The sequence below is a fragment of the Micrasema longulum genome, unplaced genomic scaffold (assembly GCF_059751315.1).
Source record: "Micrasema longulum isolate JH-2025_06_02 unplaced genomic scaffold, ASM5975131v1 h1tg001338l, whole genome shotgun sequence".
NCBI classification, from domain to species: Eukaryota; Metazoa; Arthropoda; class Insecta; order Trichoptera; family Brachycentridae; genus Micrasema; species Micrasema longulum.
This window is the reverse complement of record NW_028278524.1, coordinates 356,200-376,635: the sequence shown is the minus strand read 5'-3', so window position 1 is coordinate 376,635 and position 20,436 is coordinate 356,200. Positions and strand designations below refer to the sequence as shown.

The 20,436-nt window shown below is 31.9% G+C and overlaps 1 protein-coding gene across 3 annotated transcripts; it reads right to left on the bottom strand.

The window, feature by feature from the left end:
- Positions 1–3,459: 3,459 nt before the first annotated feature.
- Positions 3,460–19,177, bottom strand: LOC148275837 (epoxide hydrolase 4-like). Of its 3 annotated transcripts, none has more exons than XM_088235136.1 (7): positions 18,725–19,177; positions 16,788–17,089; positions 9,518–9,647; positions 8,068–8,240; positions 6,440–6,524; positions 5,352–5,487; positions 3,460–3,904 (listed from the first exon to the last, which is right to left on the bottom strand). In XM_088235136.1, exons 1-7 carry the CDS (start codon positions 19,064–19,066, stop codon positions 3,795–3,797), a joined length of 1,278 nt encoding a protein of 425 aa, XP_088091262.1. In that variant the 5' UTR covers positions 19,067–19,177; the 3' UTR covers positions 3,460–3,794. The 3 variants fall into 3 exon arrangements, with proteins under 3 accessions (XP_088091262.1, XP_088091263.1, XP_088091264.1); XM_088235137.1 differs by having other exon boundaries at positions 3,460–3,901; XM_088235138.1 differs by lacking the exons at positions 3,460–3,904; positions 5,352–5,487; positions 6,440–6,524; positions 8,068–8,240; positions 9,518–9,647 and adding an exon at positions 10,676–10,748.
- Positions 19,178–20,436: the final 1,259 nt, after the last annotated feature.

Sequence of the window (20,436 nt, the reverse complement as noted above, 5' to 3'; positions counted from 1 at the left end):
TTTAGTACATAACAATTATATATTTTGACAACAGTATAAAATTACTTTTCTTATTCTATAATATCATTTCAAATAAATAGTATGATCAACATCATTCTACAACTAACATTGGGTATTAGATGTTGACATAAATTGGGTCTGTTTCTTTCCAAATTAACAGAACACGAGGACTCCAGTAGAGCAGAAAATTATCTTTCGAATGACGTATAACCTTTACCATTTTGTTTTACTTTTGGGTAATCAATTTAAAATTTGTAAAAAAAAGGACACAACTTATGTCAACACTCGATGTATAATTTTGTATAATAAATAAATAAATAATTTGATTCATGGCAACAGACAGAGAAAACATTTTTGAGAAGGGATATGGTAGTCAAAGCATTTTCTGAACTTATGACTTACTAGGGGTTGGTTTGAGTCATCATTTTACAGATGGTGTGACATTCACCATTGGATATAAAAAATGTTTTCTTAGGCGCAGTAAAAATTAGAGCATTAAATTGTATGATATAATTCTGCTTTCCAGGAAGCCATATGTACAGGGTTTACTTTTAAAATGTCATGACAACTTACCGACGAAAACTAGTGAGTAATTTCAAAACTACAAAACTTAAAAATATTTTTTTTCAATATTTTGACTTAGTTTATTAACAAATAAATAAAAACGCTGAAATTCATAATTGTTAAAAGTCATTGAGGTTGATTTGGCTGTTGAGAAAAATCCAAATGAAGTTTAAAATTCTGAGAATTGAAGTTAATATCGTGCAAAATGAAGAGTAAAAATTTGATTGGAGATTTTTTACAATCTAACTTTGTTTAAAATAACAAATTTAATTGCAAGCAGTTTTGGAACATACCTTGGTATAGGAACAGTTATGTTCCAAAACCGGTAGCCATTAGTTTAATAAATAAAATAAACATGATGTTTAAAAAGGCAATAAAAAAATGGATAGTGGAGCTGGGTAGAAGTAAAATGGATTGTCTCATTCGCCCAAACCAATATTGAATCAACTGCTCCACAAGTGTGTTAGGTTTTTGTTATTTTCATTGTATTTTGTATTATAAATAATATAGATGTACATATATACCTAGTTTTTAAAATAATCTGAATGTTTTGTAAATTATCTCTGTTTATTAAGTTAGTCTTCTTTGTTTATTCTCAAATGTAAAAACATTTTAAAAAAAGTATATTGTTAAGTGTCCTTGGCATGGGTAACCTCAGTGAGGTAACATTATTTTTATTATTGTTTATAGTTTGTAAGAGTAAAATATGAATAAATAAGTAAATAATTAAATATTTTTACATATCGTTAAATTATTTTATATGGAAAATTAAGAAGTCATGATTCAATTATTTCTTTTATTTCTATGATAAATTTAAATGAACTTCCATAAGGAATTTTCATTAAGGAACTTTAAAGTTTTATTAATTTTATAATTCACAATATTCAACCATTTTCTTTATTTACAACTAATACATACATTTCATTATAATTGAGAATATGATTACACAAAATAGATATATTCTAAATAATAAAAAAAAACAAAACATATGCAAATAATTAATTAAAATTTAAAACATCAAATGAGAATTAAAATATGAATTGTGTACAGTTAGAAGCAAATATTTTTTTATTTTTAAATTGCATGCAATAACTATTTTAAGGCTATTTTATTTATTTTATTCACAGTATATTAATTTAACATTTATTGAGACCCAAGTCCCAACTTCATGGAACCAAAGTCCTGTGTTGAGTTGGAACGAATATATGTATAAAACTTTAACAGTCAATATCACCATAGTTACTACATATAACAAAAACATCATTAAAAAAATACATGGCACATCACAAATATAAAAAGGAACATGCAAAAAAAAACATTAAAAATATATGAAAAAATAAAATTGAAATAAAACCCACTCAAATATTTTTACATTTAAAATTATTATTATCATGCTCATTATTTTGTCAAAATATATCAACACGAAAATTTTATTTGTGCAAACACAATGGGTGTGAAGTGGGAAAAACATAAATCTTAGTAAACTATATATTATGAATTTTAAAAAAAATATGCAACTAGATTTGAGTACGTATAAAAAAAAAACAAGATCTTTTTTATTACATGCGTCTTCACCCATCTTTATAAATTTTACAGTTAATAAAATATTATAAAAAATATATAATAATTAAAATATATGTAGTTTAATGTGCGCTTATTTCACACAATACTTTAGTGTGATCTAGATTCATGTCTGTGAAATATGAAAAGATTTTGTTGGCTAACGTTTTTACAATACATAAGCTAATGATTACAGAATCATCACAAATATATTCCATAGCATTTCCATGAACTAATTAATGACAATAATGTATATCTGACATCAGACTACAATACCACAGTATTTTTATGATATCCACCAACACAGTTTAATACATGACATCAATTAATTGCTACAGTAGTATTTTCATGACATCAGCTCCTGAACACAGTAGTATTTCCATAACATCAGCTAATGACTATAGTATTTTCACGACACCAGCTAACAATCACAGTACACACGAACCTCTTTACAGCGTGGATACGTACCACGTAAAAAAGTATACTAAAAAGAGAACAATGGTTGTCAGATATCGTTGTATGAAAATTGAATTATTTACTATTTATCATACCTTAATTTTATTAAAAAATACAACATAACAAGAAAATACTTAGAAAAATCGTAACAAAGATTATTCACTTGGTATTTTATTTTTATCAAACCAAGATAATTCGAACAAACAGCCAAAATTACAAAACAAAGCTTTAAGAATTATTTTGAAAAATTTGATGTTAAATGAATTAAAAGTACTAACATATAGGCAAATAATATTTTGTGTATAATATTATAATTTTAAAAAAACACAGAATTTTGGAAAAGAATTGATCAAAGACAACATAAACATAATCACAATATACCAGAGAAAAGGTAAAAATCAGATTCCCATTTAGGAAAATGGCGAAGTCACAAAATTCAAATTTTTTTAAGGCGGTAAAAAATATTGTGATGTGATGAATCAAAACATTAAAAAAAGTTTAAAAAAAACACCAAGTGACTACCACCCATTCCTGTCTATGGCCAACGCGCTTGGGGGTACAAATTTGGCCTAAATAGAGGCCTGTGAAAATTGGTTGTCCGAGTTTTTTGTCAATAGGGACAAGAGCTTCTACGAGAGGGGCATTATGAAGTTGGATTCTCGTTGGCAACAAGTTATCGAACAGAACGGCGCTATTTGACTTAAATAGGATGATCGTAACACTTTTAATAAAGCATTGAAATAAAGCAAAAAACACAAAATTACTTTTTCCTCAACCTTATGTTATATACCTGGTAAATAAAAAAATGATGTAAGGATTTCCAAAAACAAATACATGGTATAATTATATTACAATTGCACATTATTAAATTAATGTTAATTTTTTAAATTTATTTCATTTATGTACTGTGGTATTTTGAAAGAGGTTCCAGTGTGTTTCCATGACACTAGCTAATGACTAAAGTTCTTCCATGACATCAGCTAATGACTAAAGTTCTTCCATGACATCAGCTAATGACCACAGTATTCCTATGACAGAATAATGACCAGTGTTTTCACGACATCAGCTAGACAATCACAGTATTTCCATGACACTAGCTAAAGATTACAGTTTATCCGTGACATCAGCTAATTTCCACGACGTCTAACGATCACAGTATTTCCATGGCACAGTCTACAACACTGGATGGTCTCCGCGGACCCCGGAGGCCACAGTCAAGTGAAGAGATGAACAGCCCCGAGCATTCGCCCCACAAGCCCCCGTGCCGCATCCACACTCATCAGAGCTAGACTGGACTTGACCGCTGGAGTTATATTATCCTCTACTGAAAATCAATTACATTAAAAAATAAAAAATACTCGAGTGTTGCTAGTTGCTAAATTATTTAAATATGTAAATCAACTGTTATTGTTTAATGCATGTTTTTCTTCTGTTCTATTTGTAGAAGCTCAATCTGGCCATTAATTACAAGGGAATCCGCTTATTGTGATCACTGTGGGACCTGTAACTTTTGATAACGGTCAATAACATTAAGCAGAGGATAAAAAAAAATGTTCCTGAACATTACAGAACCAAAATTTTAATCCCGACTCAACTTGTATTTCCCAAATAGATCTCTCTTTCAATCTGTTTCGATTGGAAATTTGATAAGTTTTTATATTCACTCAATTTATTTAGATTTTGCATACGAGAGATTGTGAAATTTTTAGGTACACAGCTGCATTCCAATGGCGCATTTTAGGCAACTTATTAAAGCGCTTTGAAATTTTTATCTTTTCTTGAAGAGATAAAATCCATATTTTTTTTCCTTTTATTTATTTCGACGGCTTACGCCTTTAACAAAGTATAAAATAATAATTAAAAACAATTGTAATGAAACAAAATACAAAACACCTGTACACAAGTGAAGAAAATATAGATACATACATAAAATCAGCAGAAAATTAACAATAAATAAAGAGTTTAAACATAAAAAGTATTGAAGTAACAGAGGCGATGTATCATAGTATTAACAGTATAACAAGTTTAACACTTAGTACGTTTTTATAATTTAGAAAAGAAGTGATTAAAAAGTAATTATTTTAATTTGTATAAAGATAAATTAAATAAATCTAAGTTTCCATGTTTGTTTGCTAACATGTGGAGCCGTGGAATAGGTGAGTATTTAGCATAGTTTAAACTATGCAAATCAACAGAAAAAGTAGTATTTTGTCTCGTCCCACGCTGTCTCACATAAAAATTCACACAATTTAAAAGTTCGGGACTGTCAAGAACATTATTTAATAACTTGAAAAGCAGCACTAAATCTGAAATTTCCCTTCTATAACTAATACATATGAATTTTAACTGTTTAATAAACATTTATAGTTTAGCTCTTCAATTGGAATGTTTAATTTGAAATTCATGAAACTTCAAAACTTGTGTTGGACCTTCTCCACACAGTTTATATGGGTAACATAATGAGGAGACCAAACTGAGGACCCATATTCTAACTGACTTCTTACTAGGGTCATGTATAATATTTTTAAAGCACCAACAGATAAACTCTCCTGTTTTTCTGTATACAAAGCCACGCTGCCATGACAGTTATGTAGGGTTATTAACTTTAGATTCATTGTGTTGTACCCAAACTCAACACAGGGCTCTTGGTATCAAAGAATTAGGCAAAATTTATTTTTTAATAAAGTAAATGATTTATGTAGTCGATCTTATATGACACAATTATAAAGCGGCACTATCGTTAAACTAAAGCGCAGTGTTTGGGTACTTACCGAGAAGGAAATCAGCTAGAAGCTGGTTGAAGTGTACAGAACGCTCCTGGTGAGGGAAATGGCCAGCTCCCTCCACTATTTTCACATTCCCCTGAGTACACCATTCTGCGCTGCGTACCATTACTTCCAGCGATACCTGAAGATACAATATTTTTGAGAGGTTTGTTATTTGTGATTATTTTTCTTTCGACGCTGATCAAAAATCTATTGGTGCACAAATATAGTTATTCGAAGGAGGGTGTCAGGGGTGCCAGGAACAAGGTGAACAGTGCACTAAAATCAACTATGGCAAATCAGTGTTCGGCGCAGGAAGACGAAATTAACAGTTCACAATGAAGTCCTGGTGCAGACTCAAATGTAAGAAATCAGAAAATAAGGATAAAAGTCAAATCAAAATAAATATTATAAGTTAAAATCATCTCTCAGTCAAATGTGAAGTAAAACTATCTGTGCAGAATTCAAGGCAGAAGATAAGCATTACTATCAAAATGAAGAAAAGGGCGCTGCGTCGGTTTGGACATGCAAAACGAATAAACAGCGTAAAAGCAATTTACGATGCAAATTTTGATAGATGCTCAAAACAATACAGACAAAGAATGTTCATTATATATTAATTAAATATAATTATATATATACGAGATGCTCCACCTAATTTTCCACAGAAGCCATACAAATAAAAGTCAGAATTTACCCATTAATAGGAACTGAATAGAATTTGCTTGCTGAATACGGCTTCTGCGGATAATATAGATCTATTTTTCAGTACATATCGGCAGTTTAGCAGCTATCTGGTTTTTATTCATCAACTTCTTACTTATATTTACAGTCTGCATTACGTGCTGGGTCAAACAGCCCGTAAAGTAAAGCAAACTACAATCTTAAAATAAATAAATAATAATAATGTGTTCAGAAACTAATATTTGTTCCGAGCTTTGTAAAAACCAATAAATTTGGTTTCCAACTATTTATTAAATAAAGAGAATTATCTAAATAATCCAAATAAAATTCACCAAAATATTTCCTTGCTAAGCTCCAAAAGTAAATTGAATAAAAAACAAAAATCATATATGGAGAAAATAAATTCTTACCTGAGGATCTTTATTTCCTGTGATTAAAAGAACCGGGATCTTTATTTTGCCCCGATCCTCAGAAGCCCTCCAGAAAATGAAATTTCTGAAAAATTATTCCAATTTATATTTCTTTATTTTAAAACCTACAATTAACAACTTAACCGTTGGATTTTTGTGAGAAAGGGTATTAAAAAATGTAAAAAGTTGATGATGAAATTTTATACAAAAACATTATGTTTGGGGAAAAATCTGTCCAAATGCTCCCAAATGAAATAATCGTAAAGTGAACACAAGATTTGCCCAAACGAGGTTTGATATCATACAGAGAAAACTTGAAAAACCTAGTCAATTTCAGGGAAAACTCTCGAGAAATATTATTTCACTACTGACTTTTGAACCAGTGCAAGTGATAGTTTTGCAGACTATAGATTCCGTGATAGACAATGAGGAATTTAACTTTAAAAAATGTTTCTTTATGCGCGGTAAAAAGTAGAGCATTGAATTGTACGACGAAGTTTCTTGAAAATGCATGAAAAAAATAATGAAAATGATTTTAATAAAAACTAAGAACTTTGAACGGCATCATTTGTTATTCCGAATCAACCAATGATAGTATTGTGATAGATTTACGGTTAACGGAAAGCGAATTCGCCAATAGGCAGAACTTACCAAAGAGAATTTGTAACTTGTGACATCGCAGGCAGAATCATTTTAAAATTACAAAACATTAAAAAAAGATTTTTTAATTTGGCTATGTTTGATATTCTATAAAAAAAATTTTTTTTTAAAAAAACACTGAACTTCCACATCCAAAATTATAGAATGACCATTGAAATATATTTATACACTAGATACAGCACTTTCCGGAGCCTAATTTGTAGTCAGTAAACGGGAAGCAGCGTAAAAAGTGATTTTTTGTTTAGCTAAATGTCATAGTTTTTTTGTTTTTTATTTGCATCCATTTGTTACCGAGTGATTAAAAAAAAAACAGATAAAAGAAATGACAAAAAAAACTCCCAAGACTGGTATGCGTCCTGTACATCAGACGTGAACTGCCGACTAACTGTCGGCCGTTGATGTCCAGGACTGCGAGAATCTGATGCCTTGTAAATTTATTTATTTATATATACGCCCAACGGGCATTTTTAAGGACATATTTATACATAGAAAATTATTATAAAGTAAAGTAGAAAGACACAATGGTAAATAGTAGACTAGGTGGGAGTGGAAGCGGGGGAGAGGTGTTTATAATTTAATTTGATTCAGTGATCGTTTGAAAGAAGACGACTTGTTATCAAAGAAATCAAGACTGGTATGTTTGTTGGCAGACCTAAGAATTCTGGGCATAGGCGAATGAAAACCATCGTTATTTCTATGGTTATCAGTATAAAAGAGAAAGTTTTGTCTGAGGTTTTTAGTTGGGATATTTAATTTTATTGAGCTCAGTAGTTCAGGCGCATCAAAGAGTGAGTTGAGAATTTTAAATAGGACTAGAAGGTTGTAAAGCAGGCAAGTGTGTAGATATACTGAACCATAATTATTTTTTTTCGGCAAAAAGTTTGAAAAATATATTTATATCTAAATATTTATTAATGCAAGGCACCTATCATTGATGTCCAAAGGACTTAGATTCTAATAAAGTATACCTAAAATAGTTGATAGGTCCGGTCCAATCCTGTCTCCTGGAAAATACATATTTGTAAGCCTCTAAGAGAGTGGTGGAACTCCCATTCAAAGACTTCTTCTGTAGGTGATTGTAGCACTTGTCTAGTAATGCCAGGTCATCCTTCAAAGCCTCGTGTTCAACCAAGAAAGGTACCTGGGAATAATAAAACTCTATTTAATATGGTGGAACCTCTCCCAAAACACACAGGCACTGTGAGAAACATTGATATCTTGGGAGACTTGTTAACTCTCCCTCCTCGGCGATGTGTAGCTAGTACACATTGCATCTAATAACTTTAATATCTCAATACAATAGAAAGTTTACCAATGTGTCGCATATTGCGGAGTACGTAGTAAAAGAGTAATCCTAATATATAACTGTCCGACAAATTCTTTGCGTATCACTCTTGATAACACAGGTATACTCGGGAGCGAGAGAGACAATTTCATGCATCACACGCGCGAACAGCTAAGTTTCTAGTTCTTCCCCCAGGTGCCAGTTAGTACATTAGTAGCTTTCCGACTTTTGTCAGGGGCGGTTCTTTAGTTCAGTTCTAATAGTTTTTTTGTGTTTTTAGTAATAAGATTAAAAATATCACTTTTGACTTCACTATAAATAATTAAATCGATTACATATGAATACTACATTTTTCCAATTTAAAATCTCACAAAATCAAGAAAGGAGCTCTGCGCTGATTTGGACGTGGTAGAGTGATTGGACAGCGAAAAAACGGCTAAGAATATTTACAATGTGAATGTTGATGGATGCAGAAATAGAGGAAAACCAAGAAAGACATGGCATGACCAAATCCAAGAAATACTTGAAAATGGACTTGTCAAAAGTCGGAATAATCGGCACGCGTGCATGAGAAGATGATGAATGTAGAAGAAGCGAGATCTGTATGCAAAGATAGAGTGATGTGGCATTCTATCTTCTCTGCCTACCCTTACAAGGAAACTGCAAGATGGTTTGTTGTTGTTGTAAAATTTCTCATTGTTTGCATATGTTATGACTACACAGCACGGTAACGCGCAGATGATTTTGGGACATTAAGAGAACGGTTAAACATTTTCAGGAGGAGCTTTTTCAATTGTTGCCTAGATCACTTTTGTATATTCCTAAATACCTATTTTTGCTATTATTTTGTTCATGTTTTTGTTTTTAATACTTGTTGTAATAACAATATAATTTTTTGTACTTTTTTATGAATCTTGCAACCCGCATGCTGTAGACAGTTATGAAGGACCACAAGTTTAATAATATTTTGTTTTATAATATTTTGTTTTGCATGTCTATGTACGAGTATGTAAATATTACCGGTTATCTGTTATTGTTCAAAAATGTATATATACAGTAGAACAGTGTTTCTTAACCGTATTGAAAGAATCGCCCCCTTTACCACAGTAAAATTATCCAGCTATTTGACTGACCTGTGCTGTATACATCCACGCTGAGTTGAAGGAGCTGGTGTTAGGAAGAGAGTCCCAGAATAAGTTGGGGTGAGGACAGGACACAATGACCAATCTCTCTATCAACTCGGGGCAGTCGTGAGCCAAATACCTGCAAGTTATTTTATTTTATAAGGTAATTCAACAAAGATACATACTTGAAAAATATACAATTTGTAGATATCTGTCAATACATTGCACATGCATATCGTCATTTGTAAGTCATTATATAAGTCATTTGACCATGGGGTGGACAATTTCAATTACGGCAGGGTCTGGATAGTCCGAACCTCAGCTGATCCAAACGCCTCTATAATCCAAACGACCTGAAGATGACCTACCATTAAGTCTTTCGAAACAGAGGCTTTTCAGAAGTAGATATTAACAATTTCTTGATAAACAATGATGAGGATGATATATAGATATAGACTTACATATAGATATAGATATAGATATGGATATGTTAATAAATAATCTTTTTAATAAAATGCTTTGTGCCTATTAAATATGTACACACTTCTGTTTAAAATTTTGGTACTCCGGTTCTGTATTTATTTATTTTTTATCTTAAAATTGCGTGATCATTCACTTATTTTTTGCTTTTTTTTTACATCTTCTAAATATTTTTTTTGAAAGCATCAATTACATGTACTTTTTTTTCGCTCCCTATATCTAAGTTAGTAGTAATTATTATTATAAAACCATGTAGCACTATCATATGATTAATTGTGAAGGATCTTTACCGACAAGCCATATTCATTGGCTTGGTGAGTCCTGTAAAAAAAAAAAAATAATTTCAAAAATGTCTTAAAATAACTAAAATGTAAATTTGTATGTAAATAATAAATAAATGATGATATTGATTGTCGGGAGCCTTTGACTGATGAAGGTATGATAAAAAAAAAGTGAGCATGACAGCGAAAACGAAGAAGAATAATTGGAGGCATCGGACCAGTTACGAGGATTCCACATACTCAAAAATCTTGAGGTGTGTAACTTATCCACAGGGTAAATATTATGGAAAAATGAGAATGTTTTTTTAAATGCATTTTAAATTTAGAAAGTAGTATGTTTATAAGCATTTATTACATTTTTTCTTGTGACAATATGCACCGGCGATTGAATTTTGAAAAAACCTTTCTCTGGTGTAACGAGTAATGCTTACAACGAGCAAATTCAGTAGGTCCCATCTCCCTCGTAACAACCTGTTCGACTGTAATATAAAATTTTGATGAAACATACTTCAGTTATAAATCTTTGTATTATTTTTAAAAATGCCTTTTAAAACATCTGCATACTATAATCCGAACGTTTCGTACATCCAAACAGGGTAAAACTTTAAGCGTTCTGACTATCGAGGCCATGCTGTAGAACATTTAGGTGAATCTAATTACAATATAATATTTTAGTAATGAAAGATAATTATTTGGAATGAAAAATATTTTAAATTTTGATAAATCTAATCTTCGTTATTGTTGATAAAGTTGAAGACAAATCAAAAACAAAATTAAAGATATCTAGATTTTGTGATGAGAGAAAAATTGTAACTGAATTATTTTTAAAGTGTTCAGTTGACTGATATCATTAGATTATGTTTAAGAAGAACTACTTTCATATGTCGGTGTCTGCTATTTATCTCCAAAATTGATAACTTTTCTCAGACAAAACAAACTCCTAAGCCATAAAGATTATTTATTTAGAACAAAATAACATAATAATTTATAATTAATTTATGTGTACAATCAGATGAAGTACCATCGCCTACCATGCTTGAGATCCTAGGTTTAATTCCTGGCAGGGCAGATGTGAAATATTGATTTTAAAGGCGGTTTTAAAATCCAATATTTTATTTTTCCTCGACTGGTATCTCAAGCATAAAACTTATAACTTTACATTCTGTGTTACAAAAACGAACATGATACGCTACAATTAGAGTACTAATCTAGTGCCCTATGCAACACCGGGTTCAGATAAGGAAACGTTAATGATTAATAAGATTAATTAAAAATTTACATCAAAATTTTTTTATATTTAACAAAAAAAAGTGTAATACCTCTATCTACAAATTTAGAATAACCGGTGACCAGTTTTGTCGCTTCACAACTTCTTCAAAACTAGTAACTGGGTATTCGAATATCACTCGTCTTTTATTTTTATGATAAATTACAATGAACTTCCACTGAGAATTTTCACTAACAAACTTTAATTTATTTAATTCTTCTTTGGGTGATACTGCGTGTGTTGGATTTGCTCCGACGTTTCGGCTACCATTACAGGAGCCATCTTCAGGGTAAACTGAGTGTTTTGTAGAAAAAAAGTATGTGTTTAAGTACTAGTAGGTACATAGGACAAACAGGGCGCACAGCAAAGAAAAGGATTGACAAACACAAAAGAGCGTGTAAACTTGGGCATCCTGACAAATCTACAATAGCGGAACACTTTATAGACACCGGACATTTCTTCGCCTTTGAACCGAAAATTTAGCATATACCCAGTAATTACAGTGCACGAATAATAAAAGAGACAATTGAAATACACAGACACCCGAATAACATAAACATAGACGACGGGCTGAAATTAAACTCAACACGGTTCCCAGCACTACATACTAAAAAAGTGAATAGAAATGTGCCTACTGCCGACTGCGATACGGTTCAAATTACTAGTACTTAAACACATACTTTTTTCAACAAAACACTCAGTTAACCCTGAAGATGGCTCCTGTAATGGTAGCCGAAACGTCAGAACAAATCCAACAAACACGGTATCTCCCAAAAAAGAAACAAATTGATAACAGTGACCGTGAAAACCTTCGTAACTATTTAAACTTTAATTTGACTTATTTTTCTAGATTGAGAACACATATTAAACACGAATGGTGAATGTTGGTCATTGGTCAGAAGCCCTGTAAATGCCTTTACTTAGATACTCTCTTCTCATAAACGTTTTCACTCTCCGTTGCAACAAATTTAGATATTTGTATTGTACATATTTTGTTAAATAATTTATTACACAAAGGCAAAATGATCTCTTTTACGATTTCAAGTGTCCAAAGGCTATGAAATATCAAAGATTAGACCAGTTTTCGTTTACACGTCGACCAGTTTCGAGGTTACCTCTTCATCATAAGTATTAGGAATAACTTTACATTATGAAAAATTGTAAGAAAGCAACAGACGGAATGAAAGAAGGAAATAACCTCGAAACCGGTCGACGTGGTTTATACAAAATAAACAAACAGTGTAAAATGTCATACCACAAGGTGAAAAATGTTTTCGGTATTAAAAAAAAAACACAAAAATATGTTTTTTAGACCAGTGTTTTTTCAACCTTTTTGAATATGCAATGCCCTTACTAGTATAAAAATTGTTGGCGACCCCCCTCTCCCCCAGGACCGACTTTTACCTTGTTTAAGGAGGTCTCAGTCACGAGCAATGCAAAGATTAAATCAAATTAAAGTCCTGGGGGGGAGGATTGCACCAGATTACATAAGATCTGACGCATAGTTCCAATTTTTAATTGCTTACTTTTTACTTTCGCCTTGCAAGGCTTCGTGGCCCCCGGGGGTCACGGCCCACAAGTTAAAAACACTAATTTAGACAAGGCAAATTTAGATTATCAATGTTTTTTCTAGAACATAAATAATACGATAAGAAGTAAGCTTAACAATATTTTGTTAATGAATATGTACATCGTTATAGCTCGGAAAATAGAGGTGTAAAAAGTATTTCGGTGTTTAAATCTGCCCTCCGTATGAAGAGTGCATTATCTCAGTTAGACATGTTTCTGAGAAAAACGCGGTAAAAGAAAATAATGTGGTTTTTGTTGTAGTTTCATTGCTATGCATGTCATCACTGTATGCCATGTATCAAAAGAAAGGAAAAAACTGAGAGATTAATATATTTTTCATATTAAGATTAATATTTTATTTAATTTGTTAATATTAATACTGATTCTTTTAATATGTGGTGCAAAGCCAGAAACCGAGAACTAAATATTAAAAAATGTTAAATAATGTCTTTTCATAAAGTTAAAAAACCTATCTCCTTTGATTACAAAATCGAAAATATGAATTTAGATGCAGTCAGGTCTATCAAGGACCTCGGAGTTATCATGGACTGTAAACATACCTTTAATGAACATATTAATACTATGATTAATAAGTCCCTAAAACTTTTAGGTTTTGTTGCCAAAACATCTGGTGACTTTACTAATATATTTATAGTTAAAGCACTCTGTTACTCACTTGTTCGTCCTCTTTTAGAATATGCCTCCGTGATATGGTCTCCCTTCTTATAGGCCAGATAAATCATATCAAATTGGTGCCATGTCGTCTGGCCTCGAGAGGAGGCACTGCACTTACGGAGAAATGGAGTCAGTGTTCAAAATCTCAAGCCCACAAAAATGTAGAAATAACATTGACTCCATATTTATGTTTAATTTACTAAATGGCTTAATTGATGTACCATCGTTACTGGAATGAGTGGCATTCAATGTTCCGATCCGCCGGTTGGGAAATAATAATATGCTGTTCCTTGATCAGCACAGCATAAACTATGGCTTGCAAGCACCAATGTTCCGACTGTGTAGCATTGTAAACACGAGACAAAATCTAGACTTTTTTAGTGTAAGTCTTTCTAGCTTTAAACAACCAATATGATAGACCAGATTTTGTCTTGAGGTAATAATTATTATATAATTGTTGTCATAGCTTTAACTTTCTTTAGTTATATTTAATTTCAATTGTACCTGTATATATTATAAAGAAATGTATATTCCATTGTTAAATGGACTTAATAAGTCAGTAAATAAATAAATAATAGTAATAATATAAATTTCATTAAAATCAAACTAAATTAAAGATAACTATAAACTGAAAATCTAGTTGTTGCAGTTCTGCTTCCTGGATTTCATGGTTCTTGAAGGAATATTGATATGCGAGTAAGACTAAAATAAAGAAAGATCTTTTCTTTACGATTCCAAATCTGTATTTAACAAAATGTCGTCAAAAATACTAGATACTGCACTTTTTTTTTTTTTTTATTCAATAGCATAATTATACATTTTTACAATTTAAAAAAAATTTCACTTTTTATATTTTTACTAAAACTAAAATCCCACCAAGCCACTTTTTGTAGCTTGTTGGTGAAGATTATATTTATACTGACTTAATAATATTATTTACATTTATAAAAATGAATAACAGATAAAAATTAACAGCCGGAAAGATCAGAATAAACATGTTTGTACAAATAATAATATATAAATTTATTTTTTAAATACAAGAAAATATATGAAAAATTAAAATATTTACACCTAAGCTACTATTCATATATAAACTCTTGATCGAGTAGCCACTCTCTTATTTTGCTCTTGTTACAATGTGAGTTAAATTTAAGTTCTTTTGGTAATAAATTAAAAATTCTAGTTACCAAATATTTGAGAGTTCTATTTCCATATTTTTTACATACCAAGCCATCATTAGACGTGAAGCGTGTATTATGTTTATGTTTGAGAGTAAACTTGAATGTATTACTATTAAATTGTTCCAAAATGATGCAAAGCCACAGTAGTCCTCGAACAGGCAGAGTTTTGATTGTTTTGTACAGGAGATCATTAACTCATTACTCTTCGTAAAGACGGCAAAAATAATGAAATTTTAGACTAAAGTGTGAAAAATACTTCACATCAACCTCTCAGGAATCAAATCTTGGGTAAACATGCTAATCACCGCAACGATGACAGTTTTTATTTTACCAAATCAATACGTAATTAGCAAAAATTATCTTGAATAAATGAATAGTAAAAAGAGTATTCCACTTATTGATTAAAACATGTAATATTTCAATCTTTGTACTGCATATGACTCGGAGAGTTATTTCTGTGGAATTAAATTTATAAAAATGGGAAAAATTTACATGCAACAACATTATCTTAAGACATTCATAGTATATTTTATATATGTATGTATGTATATTAAAATATGTATTTTTAAAAATAAAAATATCAATCAAATTACTTAATTCAGTTTTAAAACATTCAAGTTTGTTTGAGAAAATTCTTGGTGGAAGTTCATTGTAATTTAATTTAGAAATAAAAGAATCTTGATACTTAAATCCACAAATTCAATTTCATAAAAAGTATCACTCACCTTTTATTTCTATAATCAATTAGTTTAGAATTACTATTTTATTTATTGAAGGAAGAAAAACGCACGGCAGACAAAAAGCAGTACGAGAGATATAAGCGCACCAGCAAAGGCTGCCTACCTACAACTAAATAATAATATTAGTAAGTACTTTCTCCTAAGTAGGCATCTTTAAGGCTGGTAAATTGTTTACAACATTTATCAATGGTTAACCAGTCTTGAAAATGTTTACAACTAAACCAAGAAGTATTAATTTATATAAATTAATTATTTAATTAATATTTACATTGATTTAAGGACTAGGGAGATTTATCAATAAATATCTATATATTATCATAATTTCTTTATCTGCACCCAGTGGTACATAGGGGACTGCATTGATACTCCTACAGTGTATCTTGAGCTTCAGGTCCAGGAAAAATGAAATATTGGTGTATAAAACCACCTTAACATTAATATTTTATGTCCACCCACCAGGAATCGAACATAGGACTTCAAGCATGGTAGTCTAAAGCACCAACCGCTACTCTATGAGGTGGACTTATATATTTATTTATTTTACAGAAACAAACAGTCGACAATGATATATATTTTTTTTTTAATATTAAGGCAATCCATCCTAAGAAGGATATATAATAACATAAAAAAGATACAGTTTAAAGACAGACCAGCGAAGTTTCTAAATAAAAATCATACATATTAAATTGTGGTACGACAAAAGGGTGTGTTTGTGTGTATTTGTATGAGAGTAAGTGTGGAGGTGTGTTTGCGTGTATTTGTGTGGGAGTAAGTGTTCAGGAGTGTGTAAGCGTGAGCATCATTAATTAGCAAGTGGGAACATATCGCAGACAGAAAGAATGAGTCTGAATATATTTTTAAATAAATTAAGGGGCATGTTAAATAAATCAATAGATTTTTAAAAAAGCATTATGGTTTGAGCAAGAACGATAGAGGAAAGAGTGTTGTGCATAGTTAGTGCTATAGACTGGCAGATGGAATAAATACTTATCTCCAGTTGATTTCCTTAATCAGGATTTTAATCTGAGACTTGAAAATTGAAATTGGAAATGCCGTATTATATATATACACTTATTAGTTAATTACCAGGCCAGCAGTCCTCCCAGGTCGTGTCCGACGAGCGTCGGGGCGCGGTGCGGGGGGCGCGCAGCTAGCAGACGTAGAACAGCACGTAATGCCGGAAGAGCATTTTGGGGCGTGTAGCTTGCGCGCCGTACCGGCCGATCCGAGTCCCCGCAACCCATGAGATCTAGCGCGAACACGTGGCGCGCGCGTCCCAGTGTGGGTAGCGCGTGTGCCCAACCCAGCCAACAGTCGGGGAAGCCGTGTAGGAGCAACACGGGTGGGGCGCCGCGCTCGCCGCACTCCACATAATGCAGCTTAACGCCCTAGAATCATTTTTTTTTCAGTTTTAAGCGAGCAGATTTAAGCTGATATGCTTTAACACATTTCGGCTGACATTATTTTTCTTTTTTAAAATATCAGATATTAAGTATACTGTCCTAATAATCGAGCCCGAGACCTCTTGCATGGTAGGCAAATACACTGACCACTAAACCATGAAGCAGACTGCTGACCGAGGTGTTTGCTTTCACGTTACATATGTTATTTTATTTTATTGGATTACAAGCCTTCAAAATGAAATGTCAAGTAGACGAAAATGAGCCTTTTAGACAACTCCTTCTGTTCCTGTTCAATCGAGGGAATAAAGCTGCAAAAGCTGCTCGCAATATTTGCGCAGTGTACGGTGAAGATGCTAGGAATCGTTGACTAATTTGTTGAAAATTAATGAAGAATACATCATCATCATCATTCCACAACCGCTCCCTAGTTAGGAGCATATGGTGTCCACAAAGAGCCTCCATGCACCTCTATCTGCTGCCAGTTCCTGTGCGCCCTCCCAAGTCAGGTTCGCATCCTGTAAACTGCCGACGAACAATCAGCAGTGGACGTTCAGGATATCGAGAACCTGATACCTCGTAAAGTAGTCAAGCGTGGTTAAGGCTCTCAGGAGGCATTCGCAGTATATAGACAAGCCAACCGTTACGCCTACTTTAATTTGTTATAAATTTTTATTGTGTTCCCTTGTTCTCTTCATTTGGGAAAAAACGTACAAAACTTATGTTAACCTCAACAAATTAGTCAATAATCTGAATCAATTATACAATACGCTATAACTTCCTGGGGGTTATCAAGTGAAACTACTATTAATTTTATTCAAACTTTACAAAATTCTATGATTGATGTATAAATCTGTATATAAATTGTCAGTTAGGGCTCTACTTTGGGACAAATTAATTTGTCAGCGTGCGTCGCACTCCGAGTATAAACACAAGTTGGTACATGATTACAACACCAGGTTTACTAGTATGGCTGTACTAGAGCTAGCTGTTCCTAGATATTGCAATAAATATGGCAAAAGGACACTGCAATACAGTATACCTAAAATGTTACCAAACAATATTAAAAATACTGAGTTAAATACAAGAGTGAGACGTTTGCTTAAATTATGGTTAATAGAAAAAGTTTTTTTGTATTAGTGATAGTTTTTAATTTTTGATAATGTAATAGGTATGTAATATGTAATATTTTTCAAGTAAAATTATTATTAATGTAGGTTAAGTATGAATGATCGAAGCAATTTATAAGAACCTGCTGACCAGTTGTATGTATGCAACTCAGCAGGACTTTAATTTAAGACTATTTTGTAAATATTTTTGAAAAAAAAAAAATTCAAGATGTATTCTCTTTTTTCTTTCTTTATTGGGGCCTTCTACCTAAACATAATAACATCAGCCTGAGACAAATTACATGCATTTACTAATTATAATAAGCATATAAACAACAACAAAAAAACACCACATATATGTAGTGAAAGTGTAATGTTATTAAAAGAAAGTGTATTAATTATCAATACTGGGTGATTTTTAACAAAAAAACACAAGCTAATATGATTTGTTGTAGATTAGTAAACATATCTTAAAGTGACAATACTTCTACGATTTCAAAAAAAGGCATTTTACCTCAACTTTGACATAAGAATGGCGCCCAATAGATGTGTCAACCAATATAGAAGGCGGGCTATCGCGTGTTTTGATAGTCGGCGAAACTTTATAATTCCAAATCCATCGAACACAAGTTTTAGCGCAAATCCAAAAGGTAAAAAAAACCGCGTATACGTAAATTTGCACGGTATTCCACAGAGAAATCCGGACTAGAACCTTATCATTCTTCATCTCAAAAGCCGCCGAAAGGCAGCTTTTTAAACTTTGTAAACTTTCGAATAAACGTCCAGCGAACACTCCACGCTTGATTTCACAGTGAAGATCATTGCCACAAGCATGACTATTATTAGGTTTACTCATTGATATCTTTTCTGATTGATATCAAAGGTCAAATGCAGTCAATTCTTATCTTGGGTAATCGCAAAGCGCCACCGGCAAGAAAAAAATATTTTTTACCGTATGATTTAGGATTAAACAAAAACAAAGATTAAATGAAGAATCGAAACACATTTCAAGAGATAACACAAGGTCAAAAAGGAGAAAATACGACATTTAAAAATAATTTACGAACGTACGATTCCACATTGTCATTTCACAAAATTTAAAAAACTGCGGTTTTCAGTATTGCCATTTATTACAAGTTAATCAGAACAGCCAACCTAAAACTAGCTTTCTTCTTCTTCTTAATTGTTTTTTGATTTTCGCCTCCCAACTGATACCTAGCCAGTTTTGAGGTGCAGATTCTCATTTATTTAACTATTTACACATGTAATGTATTATTAATATATGTTTACAAGTTAGTGAGTTAGTATTTAATATAACATAAACTAAACATTCACTTATTTACAACTTAATCCCATTTATAACGAATAAGCAATTCACAATAGAGTCCTGGTCCAGACCCTGATGTATGAGAAAACAAGGATGAAAGTAGGCTGTATGCTTTCAAAATGTGATCTCTCTTCAAGCTGTTATTCGCATATGCCTGAGTACCGAACATGAATTCAGAACAGTTACATCAATCGATAGGTACCACTAATTTTATAAAGCAAACCTTGTTATGACATTTTTCTCTTCATTTAAAAATATTTTAAAATAGAAAACGTATTATGAACACAAATAATAAAAGTGAAACATCAAAAATGGTTTTCTTCAAATTTTTGAATATCCCAAATTTATAAGATTGTTTTGGATTTGTTGTTTTTCACAAAGTTATAATTGATTATATTAGTCATTCGTGATATCAATAAATAGGTAATTTGACAAATTAATGCAGTACAATCTTATGATTTTTTAAAAGTTATCACGTAAGCAAAACAGGAATAATGCAGAATTTGTTTTTATTTTTGCGAAACCCCTATTCCAAATTGATTTTAAGAATATTGGTGAAACATCCCAAAATCTTTCAAAATTCCTGTACTTAATGAATTTCAATTGGAAATTATTTGTAACAGATTTGCGGCGGGTCACTTTTTTCCTTTAAGCTATCGCACCCGTCACAAGTAAATGTAATCTATATGTGGAGGTGTCACCGCAAAATGACTGTGCATAAAGTAGCCGCAGCCAGCGTACGAAGCTACTAGGCAGATTACCGCTGCCTAAAGATCTCTTGCATGCTTGCTAATAGGTAGCACTGGCGGCTGCAATCTAAAGCAGGCAACCGGGTTGTAAGACTGGTACCACTCCATTGGTGGAAACGGCGTGTGTTTCGGAGGAGTAATTCAGGTCCA